This window comes from Lolium perenne, chromosome 2 (assembly GCF_019359855.2).
Source record: "Lolium perenne isolate Kyuss_39 chromosome 2, Kyuss_2.0, whole genome shotgun sequence".
In the NCBI taxonomy this organism is placed as follows: Eukaryota; Viridiplantae; Streptophyta; class Magnoliopsida; order Poales; family Poaceae; genus Lolium; species Lolium perenne.
In genome coordinates, this window is record NC_067245.2 from 268,094,401 (window position 1) to 268,119,437 (window position 25,037).

General features: G+C 43.8%; 1 protein-coding gene across 1 annotated transcript; it reads right to left on the reverse strand.

Moving 5' to 3' along the window:
* Window positions 1-764: 764 nt before the first annotated feature.
* On the reverse strand, window positions 765-4,224 carry LOC127335977 (small ribosomal subunit protein uS19m). The gene is made up of 5 exons (XM_051362715.2): window positions 3,867-4,224; window positions 3,213-3,267; window positions 2,785-2,852; window positions 2,338-2,643; window positions 765-1,106 (listed from the first exon to the last, which is right to left on the reverse strand). The coding sequence occupies exons 1-4, from the start codon at window positions 3,875-3,877 to the stop codon at window positions 2,361-2,363; spliced, it is 417 nt and encodes a 138-aa protein (XP_051218675.1). The 5' UTR covers window positions 3,878-4,224; the 3' UTR covers window positions 765-1,106; window positions 2,338-2,360.
* Window positions 4,225-25,037: the final 20,813 nt, after the last annotated feature.

The following is a 25,037-nucleotide window of genomic DNA, read 5'->3' on the forward strand; positions in this document are numbered from 1 at the left end:
TGTGTTTGGTGGAGCACGATGGAGCGTTCGGGGCAGGGTTGCGAGGGTCGGGAGAAATCTCTCCGGTCCCGGCCGACACCGACGCGGTGACGCTGCGGGTGCCATCTTCCCTTCTCGAAGGGCGTTGGGTGAAACCTTCCTCCCTTGTCCTGCGCGCACGGGGAAACCCCGAGATTAGTCCGGCAAGCGACGGCGTCGTCATCGTCGCATTCCTTCTTGGAGGTGTTGCTTGGTACGCGGGGCTTCAGTGTGCTAGGAACGTGGTGGGAATTCTCCGGAGGGCGCAGCGGCTATAGGGCATCTTCGTTTTCGTCGTTCCGACCTTGTCGACCTTTTTTCTCCTTTGTTTCTTTTATATTTTCTTTTGGGCGTGCTTGTGCTGTTGCCCCAGCAGTTGAACCTTGTGACAGTTGTACCGTGTGGTTGCTATATTAATATAGCGGGGCGAAAGCCTATTTCGAGGAGGATCTCCACTGTCCACTCGCTAAAGCCATTGTTTTCCTTCCTGCTTGATGTGGTCCAAGATTTGTTGATTTGTTCCATTGTCCTGTATCCTGTATTTTATTCTTGAAAACTCTTCCATTTCATTCTCTCCCAATGCTGCGCTTGTGTTCTACTCCTTGCAACAGATCTCTGGAACAGTTCCACCGTTTTTTCAGACTTTGGTTCATACTACTGTCAAACATGTCTCTTCTGGCTACACAGAAAATCCTGGAGCGCGTGGGTGATCGTGATCGGCGAAGTTTGGATGGTAACACATCAGATTTCAGGTACAAATCAACCACTATGAAGCATACATAACTTACAAGTTACGTGTCCCAGTACAATGTTCACTCATAGAGCACAGGTGCAAAGACACTAGGCTAGGTATGGCATCAAACCCCAATAAGCCCCCCAAAAACAGCATATGGATCTCCCCCTGAGTTATGCTAACAGCACTAGCAAAGGGATAACTAGCATAGCAAGATAGTCCAGAAACACCGTCCTATTATTATTATCAGGTGCAAGAAAGTCCAGAAAGGCAGTCCAGATTGTAAAAGTATTAAAATGATTCAGGTGCTTATGCTTCAACTAGGCCCTGGTCCCATCATCCTCGGCAAACCCACCTGAAAAAAGTTATCAACGGTGTGAGAGTGAGATAAACATCTGAAAAAGTGACAAAAAGGAGGCCCAACCCTGCCGCCATGTAAGCCTAATAATCTTTGCAAACCATGCATAGTGAAAAGAACATTTAACAAGACAAGCTTGTGTATTTATTTCATAAGCAATTGACAACATTCTGGCTCATAATTAGATCTCAACTCACATTCTCACATACATAAGACATCATAGCGTGCATTGCATGCATGCTTCATAGGTGCACTCTTGCTCAATGCATTTCAGAGGTAGGGTTACAGATTATGGTCAGAATCTACTAGATGCGTCAGTCTTTTCAACACCGATCACTCTACATATGCATAATGCACACGACATCTTTGCTATCATCAGGGATATTGCGCATCAGTCACTAGCATTGACCATGTGACAATGATTTGCCGACAAAGATCAACTATGCTGTCAGGCACTAGAACCTGATAATTACAAGGTACATGCCACTTAATACAATTATCAAACTCGTAAACAGAAGATATGCTCCCACACTTTGTGCTCTTATAATATTCTTCACATTTTTGTACTCCTCCGTTCACTAATATAAGATGTTTTAGTTTTTAGTAGATTCGTCTATTTTGGTATGTATCTAGTCTACTTTTAATGTGTAGATTCACTTATTATGGTGTGCATCTAGTTCACTTTGAAGTGTCTAAAATATCCTATATTTATAAACAGAGGGAGTATCACCTATCTACACACAATTACTATTATCATGAAAATAAAATGCAGTCATCTCCAGGGGTTAGCATTGTGCTACAAGATAAATGGACGAGAATATTGTTCAGCAAAACAGAGTAATGCATAGGAAGGGTGAAGTCAGATTTCCATGAATTTTGATCTACTAATACATTTTTTCCTCATAACAAAAGAATGGAAATTGCCCAAATGTACTCATATCTGAAATGTAACCCCACAAATATCTACAAGAGTACTATAAGCAGGATGTGGGCAGCATGGGTTTTTTTTTTTTTTCCTGTGCTATATCATTTCCCACCAGTTAGCTGGTAGTTAAATACAAAAATACGATTATTATGCACAAGTCCAAGTTGGTACAAGAAGATTTTGTTTTTCTCTACATGCAACTAAAGTAAAATCAGGATACTACAAAAGCCGTTAAAAGTCAGGTTGACTTCATACAGTATCTGCTCATGTCTAAATTCATATCTCATTATATTACAACCTTACCTTTCATATGCACGGTGCTTATTTTACTTTTTGCCCTTTACTTGTTTGCCCTTTGCTATAGTTGTTCGATGGGGTCTCCGTCTCCGCGTAAAAGCAAACTCACCAAACTTATGGCCAACCTTGCCCTCGTTAATCTTGCAACGAACATGAGTTTTCCCATTGTAAATGAGCACAGAAGAACCAACAAATTCCGGCAGAATTGAAGATCTACGAGACCAAATCTTCTTGCCATTCATTGCTCCTCTGTTGTTCTTTATCCTAGACAAGAAAGCATCAACGAAAGCTCCCTTCCAGAGAGACCTTGAGCTGCACACGAGAGCACATACATGATACATACAATTCAATACTCAGCAAGCATTCAAGCAATGCAAGAGGTAGACTGACATAGATGCAACAGCTAGCGTTGATGATTATCTGCATACGGAATAAGATTGTAACTACAGTTACCTGAAAGCACGAGTCACTGCTCCAAACCCCGGGATCAAAGGGGATGTGGGGTGCTGGGCCTTGGTAGCCTGCTCAGAACAACCAGTACAACATACAGAAAAAGATCAGATCAACACCAAAATGCGAACAACCAGCACTAGGGAAGACTAGCATTCCACAAAGAAGTAAGAGAGTAGGCATGGCACTGACTTAGCATTTCCATCTATACAGCTTGTCTCATTCTGCATTTAACTAAGTTAATTAAAAAAACGTTTTTCGATTACTGCAGCCAGAACCAATATAAATAATGCCATTCTTACACCAGGCTAGTGGTTTCTAATGTGTAAACATATCATCATTTCCGAACATATCATTGGCACAAAGACAAGAACTGCAATATGAAACGAGAAAAGAGAAAATTCAAGGTCACTATCTCGTTGTGGACTTGCCTGAACTGCGGTGGCTGTGCGAAGAATGGTCCTTGACCCCATAACCTCACTAAACCTGTGGAACAAACAACTATTAAGAATGCACACTACGACAAACATGCTAATTGCTAAGATATATTGATCGTCCCAAAGCCTCACAAGAAAACTCCCCACAAAATCTAACATCGCTTCTAAACCTCTTCTGCGTTAAACTCCTAATTTCCCCATATATAGATATGTCCATCTCTTAAGCTACACCCATCCAAACATATCAACAGATAACAGTGTGGATACACCTACAGAAAAATATCTACACCTTCCTGGTCGTACCTTTAGTTTAGTTTTTGAATCAGATATGAATGAAAAACGGCTTAACAGAAATCTTTCATAACCGTATTCCCCCGTCCAGCAGCGGTGTTGTAGCCATAGATCGCAAAGCATAAATCCGAATTACTCTAATCCATACAACTTCAGTGTCGTTGGAAAAAGCTTACGAGGGCGAGGAGACCTACAACTTCCCCGATTTCTTTGAACTTGAAATCATACGCCGCTTTGATCCCGGTTATCCAGCAAAGCTCACTGGTTCTGATCTCAATCCCTAGCCCAATACTGGACACAGAATTTCTCTAATCCATACATCAGATAATTGGTTCTAGGGACTAATCAGAGCCTTACCTCCGCAGCATCTTGGAATTGATGATGACGAACTCGACAGGTGCGGAGTTGGTGGCCGACGGAGAGGAGGAGTTGGAGGTCGACGGCGAGGTGGACTTGCTCGGGGTGGTCGGGTTGAGGACGATACGGACGTCGTCGACTCGAAACTGGAGGCCGTCGGGCAGGGCTGGAGGTCGTCGGCCGAAGCTGGCGGCGGGTTGAGCGGAGAGGCGGAGTGTGATTTGGATCCGGGCGGCGGCTTGACGGACTGCGGGAATGGGGGCGGCGGAGGAGGCCGCGTCGGGAGTGACGGCGAGGCAGGACGCAGGTGGGCCGAGGGAGAGAGGCACGAGGCACGTGTCGGCGATAGTAATTCCGGCCAATCAAGTACACCGACCAGGTCGGCCCTGATCGGGTATTGGGCCTGGCCTATTTACGTTTTTCTCTCATTTTCATTTTTCTGTTTCTGTTTTTTTATTTCTTTCTTTTTGTTTGTTTTTCTGTTTGTTTTTCTGTTTCCTTTTCTTTTATGTTTATTTTTATTTTTTTAGTCAAATTCAGAAAAGTTCAGATTCGAAAATGGTTCAAATAAGAAAATAATTCAAATTTAAAATGTTCAAGTCACGTCAGTAGCATATTTTTATGCGGGTCTTAGCAAAAAAGGATTGAGCTACTTTGAGAAATATATTGAACCAACTCCAATCCTTTTACCAATTAACATACTAGAGGATTTTAAAAAAAATGTTCAAATTGAAAAAGTGTTTAAATTTGAAAAATGTTCAAATTTAAAACTTATTCGTATTCGAAAAATGTTCAAATTCAAAAAATGTTTAAATTTCTAAAAAATAAAAAATGTTCTATCTGCAAAAAAGGTTCAATTTCAAAAAATGTTCAAATTTTGAAAATATCTAGATTTCAGGAAAAACTAAAAATTTAAAATTCCAGATTTTTAAAAATCGGATCTAAAAAGAATCAGCTTTTGAAAAACGTAAAAAAGAAAAATAGAACAGAAAAAACAAAAAAGCAAACCATAAAATAAAATAAAATAAAATGTAGGGGAATGTTGGGCTGGCCGAACAACCCGCCTGGGGGGTGTGCGGCGCCTGGTCTGTGACGACCAAGTCGGCATCGGCATACCTCCCCCGCCTTCATTCCGCCCCTATGCTCCTCGTCGCTTGCACTAGACTAGGATTAAGCGGTCTTCTTGTCTCGGGTATATGTCTGTTATCACCAGATTTTAACCAAATCAGAGGTGGGCCGTGATTTAAACGGGCTTGGAAGCTATGTACGTAAAATGGTCATGAATCGGCCTTGTACGAGAGTTTGGGCCAAGTGGCCCGTGTATCTGTAAAATATAATAGGATACGTGTCGGTTAGGATTAAGAGACAGAGTTTAGCTCGTGCACGGTTGGGATTATTCCCAAATTAGAGAGTCTACGGACTATAAATATGTATCTAGGGTTATTGAGAAAGGAGGACGATCACGTTCACAACAAATCAATCTAGGCGCATCGCCACCCCTTGTTTCGAGGGTTTTTCCCGGGTAAGCAACATGCTGCCTAGATCGCATTGTGCGATCTAGGCAGTATCAGTTTATTCGTTCTTGGTGTTGCTCGTGCTGAAGCCTTTTTGATGGCGAGCAACACCCTTATCTCATGTGTTTTGGGGTTGACGTCGATGCTTTCACGATGTACTTGTTTAGCTACGCTACCCCTCAATATCTGGCTGCCCTTACACCTATCCTAGGTGTAAGGGCAGCATCTTACTTGTTCTTTAGCTAGTAGATCTAATCCGTTATAGTTGTTCCTTGTTCTTCAAGGATTGGTTTGATATCCGCATGGTTAGGCCTTATAAACGGGTTGAACGATCCGGTAGTGCGTAAGATGTGGTTTATGAAGTCCTAAAGGGATTGTTCCGGGGATCAACTTCATGTTGGTTTTTAGGCCTCTTTAGGGCTAGTTTTTCTATCATCTTACGTATCTGTTAGGCTCAACTACGCGTAGGATGTTCCGGTTATGCGGTGAAAACCCTAGACTATCGTAGATTAGTTTAGCTCGATTTTGATTAAGCAGGATCCCCATGTTAATGTAAAATCCAACGTGTTCCATGGGGCAATCGGCTCTTAGAGCCGATCCACAGAATAACCTAAGAGCCGATTGGGGCTCGTATTTAATGTTTACGTGTTTGCCATGCAGGAAACTAAGTCGAAGCAATCCATCACCTTCCTGACCAGGTATAGGTCAGGTGGCACGCCCTTGCATCAGCATCGGACGTGCGTACCAGGAGCATTGCGGGCCGTCGCCCGAGGGACCAGGGCCAACCACAGTCCTGGGAGCCTCCCGGCTCTACGGTGTTACTCGTCGCTGCTCGCCGGTGGGTTTCGGACGGTAACACATTCTGGCACGCCCGGTGGGACCTTCAATGACAACGGCATCGACATCTGCCTCTGAGATGGCGGACGAACCAGTCAAGTATGAAGAGCTGCCTGAGGATCACAAGAAGAAGTATGATGAGATCAAAGCCATCTTCGAAGCCGATCTCATCGGCTCTTTCACAAAGACCCGTTCACATGGCATCAGGTGGAAAGGGTTCTCACCCGACGGTGCTCTCGATGGAGTAGATCTGTCTACCCCTTCAGAGGAACGCACCAGAGCTCTGCGCCAAGAAGTTAATTACATGGCAGCTCATTCTCTTCACCGGCACTCTCAAAGCCTGGTGAACACTTTGGAGCGCATCGCGGTCCGCGTGGTTCAGGAAATAATGAAGCACCAATATTCCCCGTCAGGCCCGGTCCTAGGGACTCACCAGGGAGAACTACCGTTCCAGACCAGGCCGCCGCTACCGTTCGCGCTTACAGCTCCAGAGCCGCGGGGTTCGCCGGCTTTCGTCGTCCACAAGATTGGAGGCGATCCTGTTGATTACCAGTTCATGCTGGAACCACCTAAGGAAATCCCGCACGGATACACGTGCATGTATGTGCCAGATTGCAATAATTTGGCGCGCACGAACCAGATTACAGCAGGAGGAATTTCTGGAGCCACAGGAGCAATTTCTGGAGTCACAGGAGGAATTACTGGAGGAGACGCCGATAAACAGGCGTGGCTAGCTAAGTACGCCACCGCAGCAGATCAGCAAAGTTCAGCCCCTGCAGCTCCTACAGTGGACCAGATCAGTGCGATCTTGAGAGACCAGTTCGGCATGGTGCCAAAGAGAAGGGCAATCGGCTATTCCAAGCCGTATCCTAATGAGTATGATCTAATACCACTGCCACCCAAATATCGGCTCCCAGAGTTCTCAAAGTTCAGTGGGTCAGAAGGCTCTAGCTCAATTGAACACGTGAGCCGATATTTGGCACAGTTGGGCATGATCTCAGCATCAGACCAGCTACGTGTGAGATTTTTCGCGCAGTCTCTCACGGGATCGGCTTTTGGGTGGTACACCTCGCTGCCCCCAGACTCAATCCGAACATGGAAGCAGATTGAAGAGCAGTTCCACGTGCAATATCACTCAGACGCTTCCGAGGCTGGCATTGCCGATTTGGTACAAGTGCGACAGAGGCGTGGAGAGACAGTGTCAGAGTTCATTCAGCGCTTCAGAACTGTGAGGAACCGATGCTATTCGGCTCGTTTGAATGAGAAAGAAGCCGTTGATCTGGCAGTGGTAGGTCTTGCGTCGCCGATCAAGGACATAGCTTCTCAGGCAGAGTATACTTCTCTGGCACATATGGTTCAGAAACTGTTATTATATGAACAGCGCCATCCAGAATTGTACCAGAACAAGTTCAAACGCCCAGTAAGCCTGATCGAGGTAGAAGAAGATGAAGATTCGGTAGGAGATCAGGAAGTGGCCGTGGCTGAATGGGCTCGGGGGGCAAACCCCGTGTCCTGCAAGTGGGTTAAACCACAAGGGCCTGCAAAAGGGTTCGACTTCGACGTGAGCAAAGCTGAGCAGATTTTCGATCTCTTGCTTAAAGAGAAGCAGCTGAAGTTACCCGAAGGCCATAGAGTCCCTACGGCCCAAGAGATGAACGGAAGGCCATACTGTAAGTGGCATCATTCGTTCACACATACCACCAGCGACTGCAAAGTGTTGCGTCAGCAGAACCAAATGGCGATAGAACAAGGCCGTCTGATTTTCAGCCAGTATGCCATGAAAGTGGACACGCAACCGTTCCCTGCTGTCAACATGGTGGAGTATAGTTACCCCACGAGGCGTCAGCCAGATTTCTCGTTCAGTATCAACATGGCAGGGCCTGTATACCACTCTGGCAAGGACAAAGAAGAGAGCAGTCGTTCTCGTGGCAAGGACAAGGAGGAGGCCGGTTCATGCGATCGGCCCCGATACGATGACAAACGGTACGTGACCGAGGATCAAGTGAGAAGCGTGCGGTACCAACGACCACTCTCCGAGCACCTTCTTAACAAATATGAGCATCAGCATGACCAACGCTGACGGTATGATACAGCCGATGACGTAGCTCATCGGCCTAACGTAAATGACAGAAAGTATCGTCGGTATAACAGAGACGACGAAAGATATGAGCGCCATGCCAAGGGAAGGTCAAAGGAGCAAGAAGACATGGACCGTCACTGGGACTGCCCGTTCTTTAAACATTGCTGGGATTCAGGAATGAGCCGACGAAAGATATGTGCACGAACAAGTTGTAAACCTTCGTTGAGCAGTGCAATCAAAATGGGGGCAGATTCTAGCAATCGGCCCATATTATCCTCATCATACGTTTTGCCTGTTTTCAGTATTGATCTAGCAGGCGACGGAAAACTAGGATATGGGTTTACATCGGCTGATGAGCTAGAAGAGGTTGACATTGGTCCTGGGGATAAGCCACGACCAACTTTTATCAGCAAAAAGTTAGATCCGCACTTGAGAAGCATGATGATAGCTCTGTTGAAAGAATACCCAGATTGCTTTGCATGGGATTACACAGAGATGCCTGGGTTAGACAGGAGCATAGTTGAGCATCGGCTCCCTCTCAAGAAAGGATTTCGGCCGTTCCAGCAACGAGCACGTCAGATGAAGGCCGAAATTCTTGAAGAAGTCAAGAAAGAGATCAAGAAAATGTTGACCGCCGGGTTCATCAGGCCATGCAGGTATGCTGAATGGATTTCCAATATCGTGCCTGTAGAGAAAAAAGACGGCCGATGGCGTGTCGCCATAGATTTTCGATATCTTAACAGAGCTACTCCAAAGGATGAATACCCAATGCCGGTGGCAGAGGCATTGATCAATGTAGCTGCTGGTCATAAAGTGTTAAGCTTCATGGATGGCAATGCAGGCTACAACCAGATTTTCATGGCTCCAGAAGATATACATAAGACTGTATTCAGAGTACCAGGATCAGTGGGCTTGTTTGAATATGTGGTCATGACTTTTGGATTGAAGAATGCCGGCGCGATGTACCAAAGAGCCATGAATTACATATTTCATGATCTGATCGGCAAGTTGGTGGAGATCTACATCGACGACGTGGTGGTCAAATCTGTCTCAGTAGAAAGACACTTGGAAGATTTGCGACGCATCCTGGACCGAACTAGGAAATTCGGACTAAGAATGAATCCAAAGAAGTGTGCCTTTGGGGTGACGGCTGGTCAATTTTTGGGCTTCTTGGTCCATGAACGCGGAATTGAGATCGGCCTAAAAAGTCAGGAGGCAGTGCGCACAATGAAGCCACCTACCACGAAGAAAGAACTGCAGTGTCTCATCGGCAAAATCAATTTCGTCAGAAGATTCATCTCCAACCTATCAGGGCGGATCGAGCCGTTCATGGGATTGGTAAAAATCAAAGCCGATGAGGAATTTCACTGGGGGGCAGAGCAACAGCAAGCGTTCGACGAGATTAAAGAGTATCTAACGAAGCCACCTGTGTTGGTGCCGCCCCAGCAAGACAGACCATTCTTTATCTATCTGTCAGTAGCCGATACTTCTATCGCCTCAGTAGTGGTGCAAGTTTACGATGGTCTGGAGAAAGTCGTGTTCAGGTACCCTGAGATCAAGAAGTTGTGCCTCTGCCTGTTCTTCACCTGCACCAAGCTTCGTCACGTTTTGCTGAACGCAGAAATTATCATCATATGCAAATCAGACGTCATCAAACACATGTTGTCGGCCCCTGTGTTGAAAGGCCGACTCGGCAAATGGATGTTTGCGTTGTCAGAATACGATCTCCGGTATCAGCCTGCAAAGGCAGTCAAGGGACAAGCATTGGCCGATCTGATTGCCGAACGAATCAACACTGACATAGCAGCACTATCTGTACGTGCATGGGCCATGTTCTTCGATGGATCGGCTTGTAGTGATGGTTGTGGCATCGGCATTCTACTCGTGTCGCCTCAGGGGGCAACGTACTCCTTCTCAATCAGGTTATCCACCCCTTGCACCAATAATGTCGCTGAGTATGAGGCAATACGCAAGGGAATGGAGTTGCTCTTGGAAGCCGGGGCGGAAGCGGTGGAACTCTTTGGAGATTCAAAGTTGGTGATTTCCCAGCTCACAGAGGAATACAAGTGCGAAAGTGAATCACTCTTTCCATTATGGGTGCAATGCCGTGAGCTGATGGCACAATTTAGGTACATAAACTTTAATTGGATCCCAAGGTCACAAAATACCGAGGCCAACAACCTCGCACAGGTAGCATCAGGCTACAAGGACGTAACAGATGAAGACGATGTTCAAGTGCAGTTCCTGGAACAGGATGATTGGAAAGCCGATATCTTCAATTACTTGAGAGATTCGGCTCGGGGGGCACCTAAACGGATAAGGTACAAGGCCACGAAATATGTCCTTATATGAGATGACATGTTCTACAGGACTTTGGAGGGATTACTTCTCAAGTGCCTGGGACCAGCCGAGTCGAATCGGCTCTTACATGAGGTACATGAAGGCGCCTGTGGAACTCATCAATCGGCTCATAAGATGAAGTGGCTGATCAGGCGATCAGGGTTTTACTGGCCCACCATGCTTGAGGACTGCTTCAGGTACTATAAAGGATGCCAAACGTGTCAGATGTTTGGGAAGATGCAGATGGTGCCCGCATCAGCAATGAACCCTATCATCAAGCCGTGGCCATTTAGAGGTTGGGGCATGGATATGATCGGCAAAATCCATCCTGCATCGAGCAAAGGCCACGAGTGGATTTTGGCCATTACAGATTACTTCACTAAATGGGTGGAGGCCGTCCCTATGAAGAAGGTAAAATCGGAAGATGTTATCCATTTTGTGAAGGAACATGTCACTCATAGATTCGGGATTACCCAGACTATTACGACCGATGGAGGTTCGGTCTTTATTTCTAAAGAGTTCAGAAAGTTCTGTGACGACATGGGAATTAAGTTGATCCGATCGTCTCCATACTATGCTCAAGCAAATGGGCAAGCCGAAGCGTCCAACCAGAGCCTCATCAAGTTGATTAAGAGAAAAATTGACGAGCACCCTAGACGTTGGCATGAAGTGTTGTCAGAAGCTCTGTGGGCTTATCGTATGTCATGTCATGGGGCTATAAAAACCTCGCCATACCAGCTGGTCTATGGACAAGAAGCTGTATTGCCTTGGGAAATTACGGCTGGATCGAGACGTGTTACGTTTCAGAATGATCTAACATCTGAAGAATATGCGACCCTGATGAGTGATACTATTGAGGATCTAACGGAACTCAGACTTTGGTCATTGGAGAAGATTAAAGAAAACAAAGCCAAGGTGGCCCGCGCATACAATAACAAGGTGAGACCAAAGGAGTTTCAGGTTGGTGATCTCGTATGGGAAGCTGTGTTGCCATTAGGAACTAAGGATAAAGCATATGGTAAATGGTCTCCTAATTGGCACGGTCCGTACAGAGTCGACCAGGTTTTGAAGGGTAATGCATACATGCTCGAGCAGCTGGACGGTGTTAAATTCCCAGTAGCTGTCAATGGACAACATCTCAAGAAATATTTCCCAAGCATGTGGGATGATGGACAGTGAAGTATGGGGGCCGATGCATAAAATCGGCCAGTGAAAAAAAAAATTTACGTCCATGTTTTAGCCGATGTACAGACATCGACTTTAGAAAATATGCAAAACAAGTACAGCCGATGCACAGACATCGACTTCAGACTAAAAAAGCCGATGCGCAGCCATCGACTCTAGAGGAACAAGCTCAAATAAGCGGTAAACAGATTATTTTCAGACAAAGGCCGTGGCGTTGGGATGATTCTCTGATTGGATTCACTGAGGAATTGAACCTATGAAGTTGAAATCTAAGGATTGCGTGGGCGCGAATTGGACTTGTTTGAACGGCAATTTGGGGATCTGAGTCTATTCTCTCAGACAAAGGTTGCAGATTATCGTGAGAATAGGCAACTGAATCGGCAATTTGGCCTGAATCGCAATTTATGGGAAGAGCCGATGCGCTGCCATCGGCTCTTTGCACATTAACTTACTTTGGCAATCGGCGAGATTGATGTGAAAGCAGAATCGATATAAGAACATTTTCTTCATTAATAGAGGGATTTCTTACAGAGGAAGAGCCGATTGCTCGAGGGAGGAAGAACAAAAGAAAGGTCTATTGACCAATCTACTACTATTACTAGTCCTATACTAGTATGGGCCGTCGCTGCCCTCGTCGTCGTCGTCGAAGCTTTCGTCGGCACTGCTGCCGGCGGGCTCCTCGTCGCTGCTGCTGTAGCCCTTGACAGGGGCTCCGTACTCCTCCTCGTCGTCGTCGTCGTCGTCGTTATCCGACCCGGCGCGATCGGCGGGTAGTCCTCGAGGGAGTCGTCGTCGTCTCCTCTTCTTCCTCCTCGTCGGAGGAGGTGAAGTCATCCCAGGAGAAGCGATCGTCCTCGCTCTCCGCCTCCGACTCCCCATCGGCGAGGAATTGGAGGTCGTCGTCGCCGTCAGTCAAGGATTTATCATCCTCAGACCAGACGAAGGAGTCATGGGACTCCTGGTCCCATTCCTCTGGGGCGAGGATGTCATGCGCCGCCAGTGCGTCCACCTCCGACGTAGGCTCGCGAGAGGAGGAAGAGGAGGACTGGAAGGAAAGACCCGATGAGGCGGAGGAGGAGGAAGAGGAAGACATTGCTATGGAGAAAGGGGGGTTTTTTGGGCCGATGGCTAGTACAGAGCAAGGGGATGAAGAGGCGAACTGTTCGGCGCGGTTAAATAAAGGGATATAGTGGAGATTTAATGCCACCGCAGTTTCCGAGGAAGTGGTGCCAAAAAACTGTCAAATCGTGCAGAGAAGTTGAGAAGGCAAGGCATCATGATGAAGGATACTGCAACGGTTCTGCTCTGCCACGACATGACCCTACGAAGAAAAACAGAGTGGTTTTGAAATTATCATTGCCAAAACCAGGGGGGCATGTGTTATCACCAGATTTTAACCAAATCAGAGGTGGGCCGTGATTTAAACGGGCTTGGAAGCTATGTACGTAAAATGGTCATGAATCGGCCTTGTACGAGAGTTTGGGCCAAGTGGCCCGTGTATCTGTAAAATATAATAGGATACGTGTCGGTTAGGATTAAGAGACAGAGTTTAGCTCGTGCACGGTTGGGATTATTCCCAAATTAGAGAGTCTACGGACTATAAATATGTATCTAGGGTTATTGAGAAAGGAGGACGATCACGTTCACAACAAATCAATCTAGGCGCATCGCCACCCCTTGTTTCAAGGGTTTCTCCCGGGTAAGCAACATGCTGCCTAGATCGCATTGTGCGATCTAGGCAGTATCAGTTTATTCGTTCTTGGTGTTGCTCGTGCTGAAGCCTTTTTGATGGCGAGCAACACCCTTATCTCAGGTGTTTTGGGGTTGACGTCGATGCTTTCACGATGTACTTGTTTAGCTACGCTACCCCTCAATATCCGGCTGCCCTTACACCTATCCTAGGTGTAAGGGCAGCATCTTGCTTGTTCTTTAGCTAGTAGATCTAATCCGTTATAGTTGTTCCTTGTTCTTCAAGGATTGGTTTGATATCCGCATGGTTAGGCCTTATAAACGGGTTGAACGATCCGGTAGTGCGTAAGATGTGGTTTATGAAGTCCTAAAGGGATTGTTCCGGGGATCAACTTCATGTTGGTTTTTAGGCCTCTTTAGGGCTAGTTTTTCTATCATCTTACGTATCTGTTAGGCTCAACTACGCGTAGGATGTTCCGGTTATGCGGTGAAAACCCTAGACTATCGTAGATTAGTTTAGCTCGATTTTGATTAAGCAGGATCCCCATGTTAATGTAAAATCCAACGTGTTCCATGGGGCAATCGGCTCTTAGAGCCGATCCACAGAATAACCTAAGAGCCGATTGGGGCTCGTATTTAATGTTTACGTGTTTGCCATGCAGGAAACTAAGTCGAAGCAATCCATCACCTTCCTGACCAGGTATAGGTCAGGTGGCACGCCCTTGCATCAGCATCGGACGTGCGTACCAGGAGCATTGCGGGCCGTCGCCCGAGGGACCAGGGCCAACCGCAGTCCTAGGAGCCTCCCGGCTCTACGGTGTTACTCGTCGCTGCTCGCCGGTGGGTTTCGGACGGTAACAATGTCTAGGGCCCGACCCTCTTGAATTCGAGTGGGCCTTTCTTTTGAAAGAAGGTGTTCTTTATTGATCGTAGAAACAGAGTGGATATAAATTGTCTCTATAATACTCCGATGCACACCACGCCACTGACTTACAAATAAGCTCTAAAGACCAGGCCAAATGATCTGCAACATTAACATAAGAAATTGAACACTGATTAAAACTAGCAACCAAAACTCTAACATGTTGGAATGTTGGACTACGGAGAGACAATCTTAAGCAAGAATGAGGTTGTTCATGCCATCCTCGCTGGCCCAAGAGAGAGCGAACCTGATTGCAATAGCTTTGCTAGCTCTGGATTCACAACTAGCTCAAAACTGTTATCAACCGCTGCAACAAAGTCTCGTGGTGATCACGAGCAACAACACCAGCACACATGCTTTGGGATGGAGAAAAGAGATCCACATCGACATTCAAACAGAGCAAACCACACTGTGGTTGGATCCCATTGATGAAAGATGCGTCAATATGAAATCAATGAAATCAACATAGGCCTTGATCCGTGCGGCAACACCGGCAATAGAACCCTGCACCCCTCTTCTTATATCTTATTTTGAGTATCCCACAATGTGCCAGAAAGAAACATCCAATTCCATAGACTGGTGATACGTCTCAAACGTATCTATAATTTCTTATGTTCCATGCTACTTTTATGATGATACTCACATGTTTTATACACATTATATGTCATTATTATGCATTTTCCGGCACTAACCTATTAACGAGATGCCGAAGAGCCAGTTGCTATTTTCTGCTGTAATTGGTTTCAGAAATCCTAGTAAGGAAATATTCTCGGAATTGGACGAAATCAACGCCCAGGGTCCTATTTTTGCACGAAGCTTCCAGAAGACCGAGGGAGAGACGAAGTGGGGCCACGAGGTGGCGACACACCAGGGCGGCGCGGCCCAAGCCCTGGCCGCGCCGGCCTGTGGTGTGGGCCCCTCGTGACGCCCTTTTACCTGCCCTTCCGCCTACTTAAAGCCTCCGTCGCGAAACCCCCAGTACCGAGAGCCACGATACGGAAAACCTTCCAGAGACGCCGCCGCCGCCAATCCCATCTCGGGGGATTCAGGAGATCGCCTCCGGCATCCTGCCGGAGAGGGGAATCATCTCCCGGAGGACTCTACACCGCCATGGTCACCTCCGGAGTGATGAGTGAGTAGTTCACCCCTGGACTATGGGTCCATAGCAGTAGCTAGATGGTCGTCTTCTCCTCATGTGCTTCATTGTCGGATCTTGTGAGCTGCCTAACATGATCAAGATCATCTATCTGTAATGCTATATGTTGTGTTTGTTGGGATCCGATGGATAGAGAATACTATGTTATGTTGATTATCAATCTATTACCTATGTGTAGTTTATGATCTTGCATGCTCTCCGTTGTTAGTAGAGGCTCTGGCCAAGTTTTTGCTAGTAACTCCAAGAGGGAGTAATTATGCTCGATAGTGGGTTCATGCCTCCATTAAATCTGGGACAAGGATGAAAGTTCTAAGGTTGTGGATGTGCTGTTGCCACTAGGGATAAAACATTGATGCTATGTTCGAGGATATAGTTATTGATTACATTACGCACCATACTTAATGCAATTGTCTGTTGCTTGCAACTTAATACCGGAAGGGGTTCGAATGATAACCTGAAAGTGGACTTTTTAGGCATAGATGCATGCTGGATAGCGGTCTATGTACTTTGTCGTAATGCCCAATTAAATCTCATCATACTCATCATATCATGTATGTGCATTGTTATGCCCTCTTTATTTGTCAATTGCCCAACTGTAATTTGTTCACCCAACATGCTATTTATCTTATGGGAGAGACACCTCTAGTGAACTGTGGACCCTGGTCCATTCTTTTAATCGAATACAATCTACTGCAATACTTGTTCTACTATTTTCTGCAAACAATCATCATCCACACTATACATCTAATCCTTTGTTACAGCAAGCCGGTGAGATTGACAACCTCACTGTTTTGTTGGGGCAAAGTATTTTGGTTGTGTTGTGCAGGTTCCACGTTGGCGCTGGAATCCCTGGTGTTGCGCCGCACTACACTCCGTCACCATCAACCTTCAACGTGCTTCTTGGCTCCTACTGGTTCGATAAACCTTGGTTTCTTACTGAGGGAAAACTTGCTGCTGTACACATCATACCTTCCTCTTGGGGTTCCCAACAGACGAGTGCTTTACCATCACAAGGAAGCTACTACGCCCACGTCAACTGTGCGCAAGCAGCTCTTTTTCTGGCGCCGTTGCCGGGGAGATCAAGACACGCTGCAAGGGGAGTCTTCACAATCCAATCTCTTTACTTTGTTTTTGTCTTGCTTTATTTTATTTACTACTTTGTTTGCTGCACTAAATCAAAACACAAAAAAATTAGTTGCTAGCTTTACTTTATTTACTGTCTTGCACACTATATCAAAAACACAAAAAAAAATTAGTTACTTGCATTTATTTTATCTAGTTTGCTTTATTTACTACTACTAAAATGAGTAATCCTGAAGTTGAAGTTCTTTCGTTTAAGCAACAAGGGGGAGAATGTTTAAAAGATGCTTGGTATAGAATTAGTGATGCCCATAATAGGTGCACTAAGAAACACTCCACCACTATCCTACTCAGGAATTTTTATGTTGGTATCTCTAGCTGGAATAGGTATGTTCTTGATTGTCTCGCAGGAGGTAACTTCCTAGGCGCTCCTGCTTTAGAAGCTAGTTGCATTATTGAGAGTTTATTTGGAATACCACATGTTAATGAAGTTAAAATTGAAACCTCTCTTGAAGATGTCATGAAAAAGTTGGAAACCATAGAGAAAATTTTTCCAAGTGTTGAAACTAAATTGGAAATGTTACTTGATAAAACTGATGAACTTGATAAATCCTTAGGAGGAATTGATGAAAGAATTAGTGTCCTAGGAACTTGTGTTGTCCATGATAATCAAATCAATAGGATTGCCGAACTTGAAAAAGCTATGGGAACCTTGGGTTCAACTTTTTCTTCTCTTAAATATAAGGAGAAAGCTTATGTGGGTAAGGAGCAAAAGTTTATGTATGTCTCTAAAGTGCCTAAACCAAAAAAATATTATTATAGGCCTAAAATTGACAAAGCCCTTAGTACCACTACAGATGGGGGAGATTATGATATCGATGCTCCGTCTCTTGATAACACTTGATACACACTTTCTGCGCCTAGCGGAAAGGCGTTAAAGAAAAGCGCTTATGGGAGACAACCCATGTTTTTACTACAGTATTTTTGTTTTATATTTGAGTCTTGGAAGTTGTTTACTACTGTAGCAACCTCTCCTTATCTTAGTTTTATTGCATTGTTGTGCCAAATAAAGTCTCTAATAGAAGTAAGATACTAGATTTGGATTACTGCACAGAAATAGTTTTCTTTGCTGTCACGAATCTGGGTAAAATTCTCTGTAGGAAACTCAGAAAATTATGCCAATTTACGTGAGTGATCCTCAGATATGTACGCAACTTTCATTAGTTTTAAGTTTTCTCATCTGAGCAAGTCTATTGCCTGTTAAAAAATCGTCTTTACGAACTGTTCTGTTTTGACAGATTCTGCCTTTTATTTTGCATTGCCTGTTTTGCTATGTTAGATGTATTTCTTTGTTCCATTGACTTTCAGTAGCTTTGTGCAATGTCCAGAAGTATAAAGAATTATTGTGTCACCTCTGAATATGTGAATTTTGATTATGCACTAATCCTCTAATGAGTTTGTTTCGAGTTTGGTGTGGAGGAAGTTTTCAAGGATCAAGAGAGGAGGATGATATACACTATGATCAAGGAGAGTGAAAGCTCTAAGCTTGGGGATGCCCCGTTGGTTCACCCCTGCATACATCAAGAAGACTCAAGCGTCTAAGCTTGGGGATGCCCAAGGCATCCCCTTCTTCATCGACAACATTATCAGGTTCGTCTAGTGAAACTATATTTTTATTCCATCACATCTTATGTACTTTGCTTGGAGCATTGGTTTGTTTTTGTTTTTGTTTTGTTTGAATAAAGTTGGATTCTAGCATTCATTGTGTGGGAGAGAGACACGCTCCGCTGTTGCATATGGACAAATATGTCCTTAGGCTTTACTCATAGTATTCATGGCGAAAGTTTCTTCTTCGTTAAATTGTTATATGGTTGGAATCGGAAAATGATATATGTGGTAATTGGTATAATATCTTGAATAATGTGATACTTGGCAATTGTTGTGCTCATATTTAAGCTCTTGCATCATATACTTTGCACCTATTAATGAAGAAATACATAGAGCATGCTAAAATCTGATTTGCATGTTTGGTCTCTCTAAGGTCTAGATAATTTCTAGTATTGAGTTTGAACAACAAGGAAGACGGTGTAGAGTCTTATAATGTTTACAATATGTCTTTATGTAAGTTTTGCTGCACCGCTTCATCCTTGTGTTTGCTTCAAATAACCTTGCTAGCCTAAACCTTGTATCGAGAGGGAATACTTCTCATGCATCCAAAATCGTTGAGCCAACCACTATGCCATTTGTGTCCACCATACCTACCTACCACATGGTATTTCTCCGCCATTCCAAAGTAAATTGCTTGAGTGCTACCTTTAAAATTTCCATTCTTCACCTTTACAATATATAGCTCATGGGACAAATAGCTTAAAAACTATTGTGGTATTGAATATGTACTTATGCACTTTATCTCTTATTAAGTTGCTTGTTGTGCGATAACCTTGTTTCTGGGGACGCCATCAACTACTCTTTTGTTGAATATCATGTGAGTTGCTATGCATGTCCGTCTTGTCTGAAGTAAGGGCAATTTACCACTTATTTAATGGTTAGAGCATGCATACTGTTAGAGAAGAACATTGGGCCGCTAACTAAAGCCATGAATCATGGTGGAAGTTTCAGTTTTGGACATATATCCTCAATCTCATATGAGAACATTAATTGTTGCTACATGCTTATGCATAAAAGAGGAGTCCATTATCTGTTGTCTATGTTGTCCCGGTATGGATGTCTAAGTTGAGAATAACCAAAAGCGAGAAATCCAATGCGAGCTTTCTCCTTAGACCTTTGTACAGGCGGCATAGAGGTACCCCTTTGTGACACTTGGTTAAAACATGTGTATTGCAATGATAATCCCGGTAATCCAAGCTAATTAGGACAAGGTGCGGGCACTATTAGTATACTATGCATGAGGCTTGCAACTTGTAAGATATAATTTACATAACTCATATGCTTTATTACTACCGTTGACAAAATTGTTTCTTGTTTTCAAAACCAAAGCTCTAGCACAAATATAGCAATCAATGCTTCCCTCTGCGAAGGGCCATTCTTTTACTTTTATGTTGAGTCAGTTCACCTATTTCTCTCCACCTCAAGAAGCAAACACTTGTGTGAACTGTGCATTGATTCCTACATACTTGCATATTGCACTTGTTATATTACTTTACATTGACAATATCCATGAGATATACATGTTACAAGTTGAAAGCAACCGCTGAAACTTTATCTTCCTTTGTGTTGCTTCAATACCTTTACTTTGAATTATTGCTTTATGAGTTAACTCTTATGCAAGACTTATTGATGCTTGTCTTTAAGTACTATTCATGAAAAGTCTTTGCTTTATGATTCAATTGTTTACTCATGTCATTTACCATTGTTTCAAATCGCTGCATTCATTACATGTGCTTACAATAGTATTGATCAAGATTATGTTGGTAGCATTGTCACTAAGAAATTATCTTTGTTATCGTTTACCTACTCGGGACGAGTAGGAACTAAGCTTGGGGATGCTTGATACGTCTCAAACGTATCTATAATTTCTTATGTTCCATGCTACTTTTATGATGATACTCACATGTTTTATACACATTATATGTCATTATTATGCATTTTCTGGCACTAACCTATTAACGAGATGCCGAAGAGCCAGTTGCTGTTTTCTGCTGTTTTTGGTTTCAGAAATCCTAGTAAGGAAATATTCTCGGAATTGGACGAAATCAACGCCCAGGGTCCTATTTTTGCACGAAGCTTCCAGAAGACCGAGGGAGTGACGAAGTGGGGCCACGAGGTGGCGACACACCAGGGCGGCGCGGCCCAAGCCCTGGCCGCGCCGGCCTGTGGTGTGGGCCCCTCGTGACGCCCTTTTACCTGCCCTTCCGCCTACTTAAAGCCTCCGTCGCGAAACCCCCAGTACCGAGAGCCACGATACGGAAAACCTTCCAGAGACGCCGCCGCCGCCAATCCCATCTCGGGGGATTCAGGAGATCGCCTCCGGCACCCTGCCGGAGAGGGGAATCATCTCCCTGAGGACTCTACACCGCCATGGTCACCTCCGGAGTGATGAGTGAGTAGTTCACCCCTGGACTATGGGTCCATAGCAGTAGCTAGATGGTCGTCTTCTCCTCATGTGCTTCATTGTCGGATCTTGTGAGCTGCCTAACATGATCAAGATAATCTATCTGTAATGCTATATGTTGTGTTTGTTGGGATCCGATGGATAGAGAATACTATGTTATGTTGATTATCAATCTATTACCTATGTGTTGTTTATGATCTTGCATGCTCTCCGTTGTTAGTAGAGGCTCTGGCCAAGTTTTTGCTAGTAACTCCAAGAGGGAGTAATTATGCTCGATAGTGGGTTCATGCCTCCATTAAATCTGGGACAGTGACAGAAAGTTCTAAGGTTGTGGATGTGCTGTTGCCACTAGGGATAAAACATTGATGCTATGTTCGAGGATATAGTTATTGATTACATTACGCACCATACTTAATGCAATTGTCTGTTGCTTGCAACTTAATACCGGAAGGGGTTCGGATGATAACCTGAAAGTGGACTTTTTAGGCATAGATGCATACTGGATAGCGGTCTATGTACTTTGTCGTAATGCCCAATTAAATCTCACCATACTCATCATATCATGTATGTGCATTGTTATGCCCTCTTTATTTGTCAATTGCCCAACTGTAATTTGTTCACCCAACATGCTATTTATCTTATGGGAGAGACACCTCTAGTGAACTGTGGACCCCTGTCCATTCTTTTAATCGAATACAATCTACTGCAATACTTGTTCTACTATTTTCTGCAAACAATCATCATCCACACTATACATCTAATCCTTTGTTACAGCAAGCCGGTGAGATTGACAACCTCACTGTTTCGTTGGGGCAAAGTACTTTGGTTGTGTTGTGCAGGTTCCACGTTGGCGCTGGAATCCCTGGTGTTGCGCCGCACTACACTCCGTCACCATCAACCTTCAACGTGCTTCTTGGCTCCTACTGGTTCGATAAACCTTGGTTTCTTACTGAGGTAAAACTTGCTGCTGTACACATCATAGCTTCCTCTTGGGGTTCCCAACAGACGAGTGCTTTACCGTCACAAGGAAGCTACTACGCCCACGTCAACTGTGCGCAAGCAACTGGACACCATTGCACTTGAACATTAGCCAAGGTTTAGGTGAAGTAGAGAACTTATGGTTCAAATGGATATCAAAATCCTTCTTCACATCAACCCACACCTTCCTCGCAAAAGAACATAAACATGAGCCAAGGTTTGTGGCATATTTGTATAATCGGGCTATCCGTAACCATTCTTACCCTCCAAACCAAACATGTGGCGACCACCAAAAACAATGGATGTCCCTTGCCATCAAGTGGATAGCAAGTTAGCAACTAAACCTAAGACACTTAGTGAAATGTGGTGATCTGTTTCAAAATAATGCTCAAGCGGGTGCATCACCACACGACACATCAAGTGTAGCATTAATACATTTTTGTATGTAGCATTTTTAGAAATGTAACATTGTTTGTAAAAAAATTGTGCTTGCACGTAGCAAAATATCGTAACATTTTGGTAAGTGTAGCTATGGAAAATTGGTATTGTAGGGATGAAGAAGGAGTAGTGGATCTCGTAACTTTCCCAAGAATAAGGTCGTCTAGGCTAAATATATATTTTTCGACCGGTGACAACGAGTGTGACTCATAGAGTTATCCTTTGCTTGGCAGCACCGCACGTCAACCGAGACACGTGCATGCACGGGAGGAAACACGCTAGGCCGATCGATAAAAAAATAGTTTGAAATTCCATAAATTTAGTTGGAATTTAAGATTTTTCCTTTTTTAAAAAAATAGAAGGAAGTTCCAACAAACCAATGAAGGTTTAAGAAACTAATTTCACAATTTTAGTTCGAAGTTTTAAGTTTTTTGTTATTATTTCAAAGAGAAATAATTGAGAATTCCAGAAATTTTATTAAAGTCTTTATTATACCTTGTTCTAAGAAGTATTTGGTACGGAGAAATTATCAACCTTTTGAAACTTCATAATGTTCTACCATTCAAACAACGTCCCTGATGACATGTGTATACTATATTGGTCTCGACATTATCATCCCTGGTGCGGATCCATGAAGGAATAGGCGAAGCCCATGAAGAATACAACACATAGACGAACCCCAATAGCTTCGTAAATAGGCTAGGCCCATATCGAGTAAATCGACATGTATAATGTAACCAACCCAAAGGTAGACTTTGAGACCTATCCCAATATATAAGGGGTAGGAGGAGCCACCGACGGGGGATCTAGATTCAGAACGTGCAACACCCCTATAACCCTAGTTTCATAATACAATCTCAATGAATTTTTTTCCTTTATGGAATTCCATAACCCTAGTTGCATAATACAATCTAGATCCCATGTTGATTTGTTTTGACAACATTTTTTCTAACGCTAGTTACCAGATTAAAATTATGGAGTTACCAACTTTTTCGAGCTTTGATGCACCAGTATAAGCCTTTCACAATGGCAATGATATTTTTTATGTGTTTAGAGTGGATAAAATACTCAAATTTTGGACATGCAAACTATTGCTATGACAAAAAACATGTAAAATTTATCTAATAACTGCTAGCTAGTAACTTGATAGCTATAGTACAATAACTTAGCAACTTGAGACAAAATTCTCCACGTCTTGTTTTAAATTTCTCGTCGAGATGAATCTAATGGTGAAAACGGATCGTCAATTAAATTAATACTTAAGAGATAATTTATTTTGAATTTCTAGATAGTGAAAGATTCCTTACATGCATGTGGTCGGTGGTTCCTCCGTCTTTATAGGACCGGAAGCTAACTCGCTGCTGGACAGAAATAGTTTTGTGGGGCACGTGCGCTTAGTAGATTTATCGTTCTTTAGTTATGTTTGAAATTGTTTCCACATTTTAAAGTGGGCCACTTTTCTGGTTTCTCGTCAAATTTGGAGATTAATTAATATTTTATTTAATATAAAACATTTCTTGTGTTCGTTTTAGTGTTCTCAATTTAGTCAATGGTCCATTCATTGCACTAGAAAAATAGGGAATTATATGGCATCCCTCGTGGCCCGCATGATCGAAGAATATAAAACAAACACTAAAATGTCTTTATACTATTGAAAATACATAGAAATTTGCGAGGTGTGCTCAGGGTTTGCTCGTACTTAATCTTGGGGTGAAAGCTTGTTTTTTTATAAAGGACAATTTGTTGATACCAAATATATCGAGTGCCCCATACCTTTGCAGCACAAGCTCAATATCAAGACCAAGTCAAGACATCCAAGATGCACACAACTAAATTATAAAAAAATAGTATCCAAGTGTCGAGCTAAAGCGATATCCCGAACACCACTCGAGTCAACACACGAGATGCGAGAAATTTCATTCACCAGCAACATCTTCCAGAAGGGAACTAAAACCTATGGCATTGTTGGGCCCCATCAACATTTCACCTTGGAGATCAAATCTGATCAATTTTCATGCAGATGTCTTCAACAATGTAATATGATGAATAAGCACTGCAATTTCCTAGTAGTACAACCAAAACTTAAGACGGAGGGGTTATGACCTGGAACTTATGTTCTAGCCTTTAATGGTTGGGTGCAGTGGCGGAGCCAAGATTCGATCGAGCCCCGGGCCAAAAAATAATTTGCTCTAATATACAAGAAAACATCATAACTATGCATGCCAAAGCATTAAGCAGTGACTCAATGTACATTTTATGACTTGAACGCACAAAATGGCTGGAACTTTTGCTCCATTGCGCAAAAATATGCAAAATGAGCAAAATCCAACAACCATACCGAAGAACGTTGGGCCGCTAGAGCCAGCGCAGCGCAGTAGCACAACAGTAGGCTGGTTGGATCGATCGTTTGTTCCCTTTGAGTACCATAGGTGGATTAATCCATTATCCTTGGTCCATGCGGTATGTGGGTTCGCTCTCTTCTCTATGGTTTAGGGTATTGGTTCGATTGTTTAAAGCCCTACAGCTGTTGAGAAATGTTCAAAGAGATAGCTGGACAATGTACGGTCTGAGCAAAATCAGCTAAATCGAATAACGAATAAGATAGTGCTAGAATCTTTTCCGGGCCCCGAGCCATGGCCCTAGTTGCCCTGGGCGTGGCTTCGTCCCTGGTTGGACGGGCAACCATGGTGCCCACGTATTGTTTTTTTTTTTTGAGGCATTGCTACCGATTAACCTTTCTCGAGGCTCACGTGATTCTAAGAACGGTGGTTGGTGTTACTGCATTTCGTTGCGTGTTGTCAACCATTTCATTACGACTTTTTTTTGGATCATGTTTCTATTTAATTTCTTTATTGATTTTTTTTCAACGAATACTTTAAC

Bases quoted from the DNA above. Each gene is read 5' to 3' on its own strand.
- LOC127335977 (XM_051362715.2), bottom strand. The intron at 2,853-3,212 runs GCAAGTCCACAA...TGTTCTGAGCAG, and splicing joins GCACAGCCACCGCAGTTCAG to GCTACCAAGGCCCAGCACCC. The intron at 2,644-2,784 runs GTAACTGTAGTT...TCTCGTGTGCAG, and splicing joins GCAGTGACTCGTGCTTTCAG to CTCAAGGTCTCTCTGGAAGG.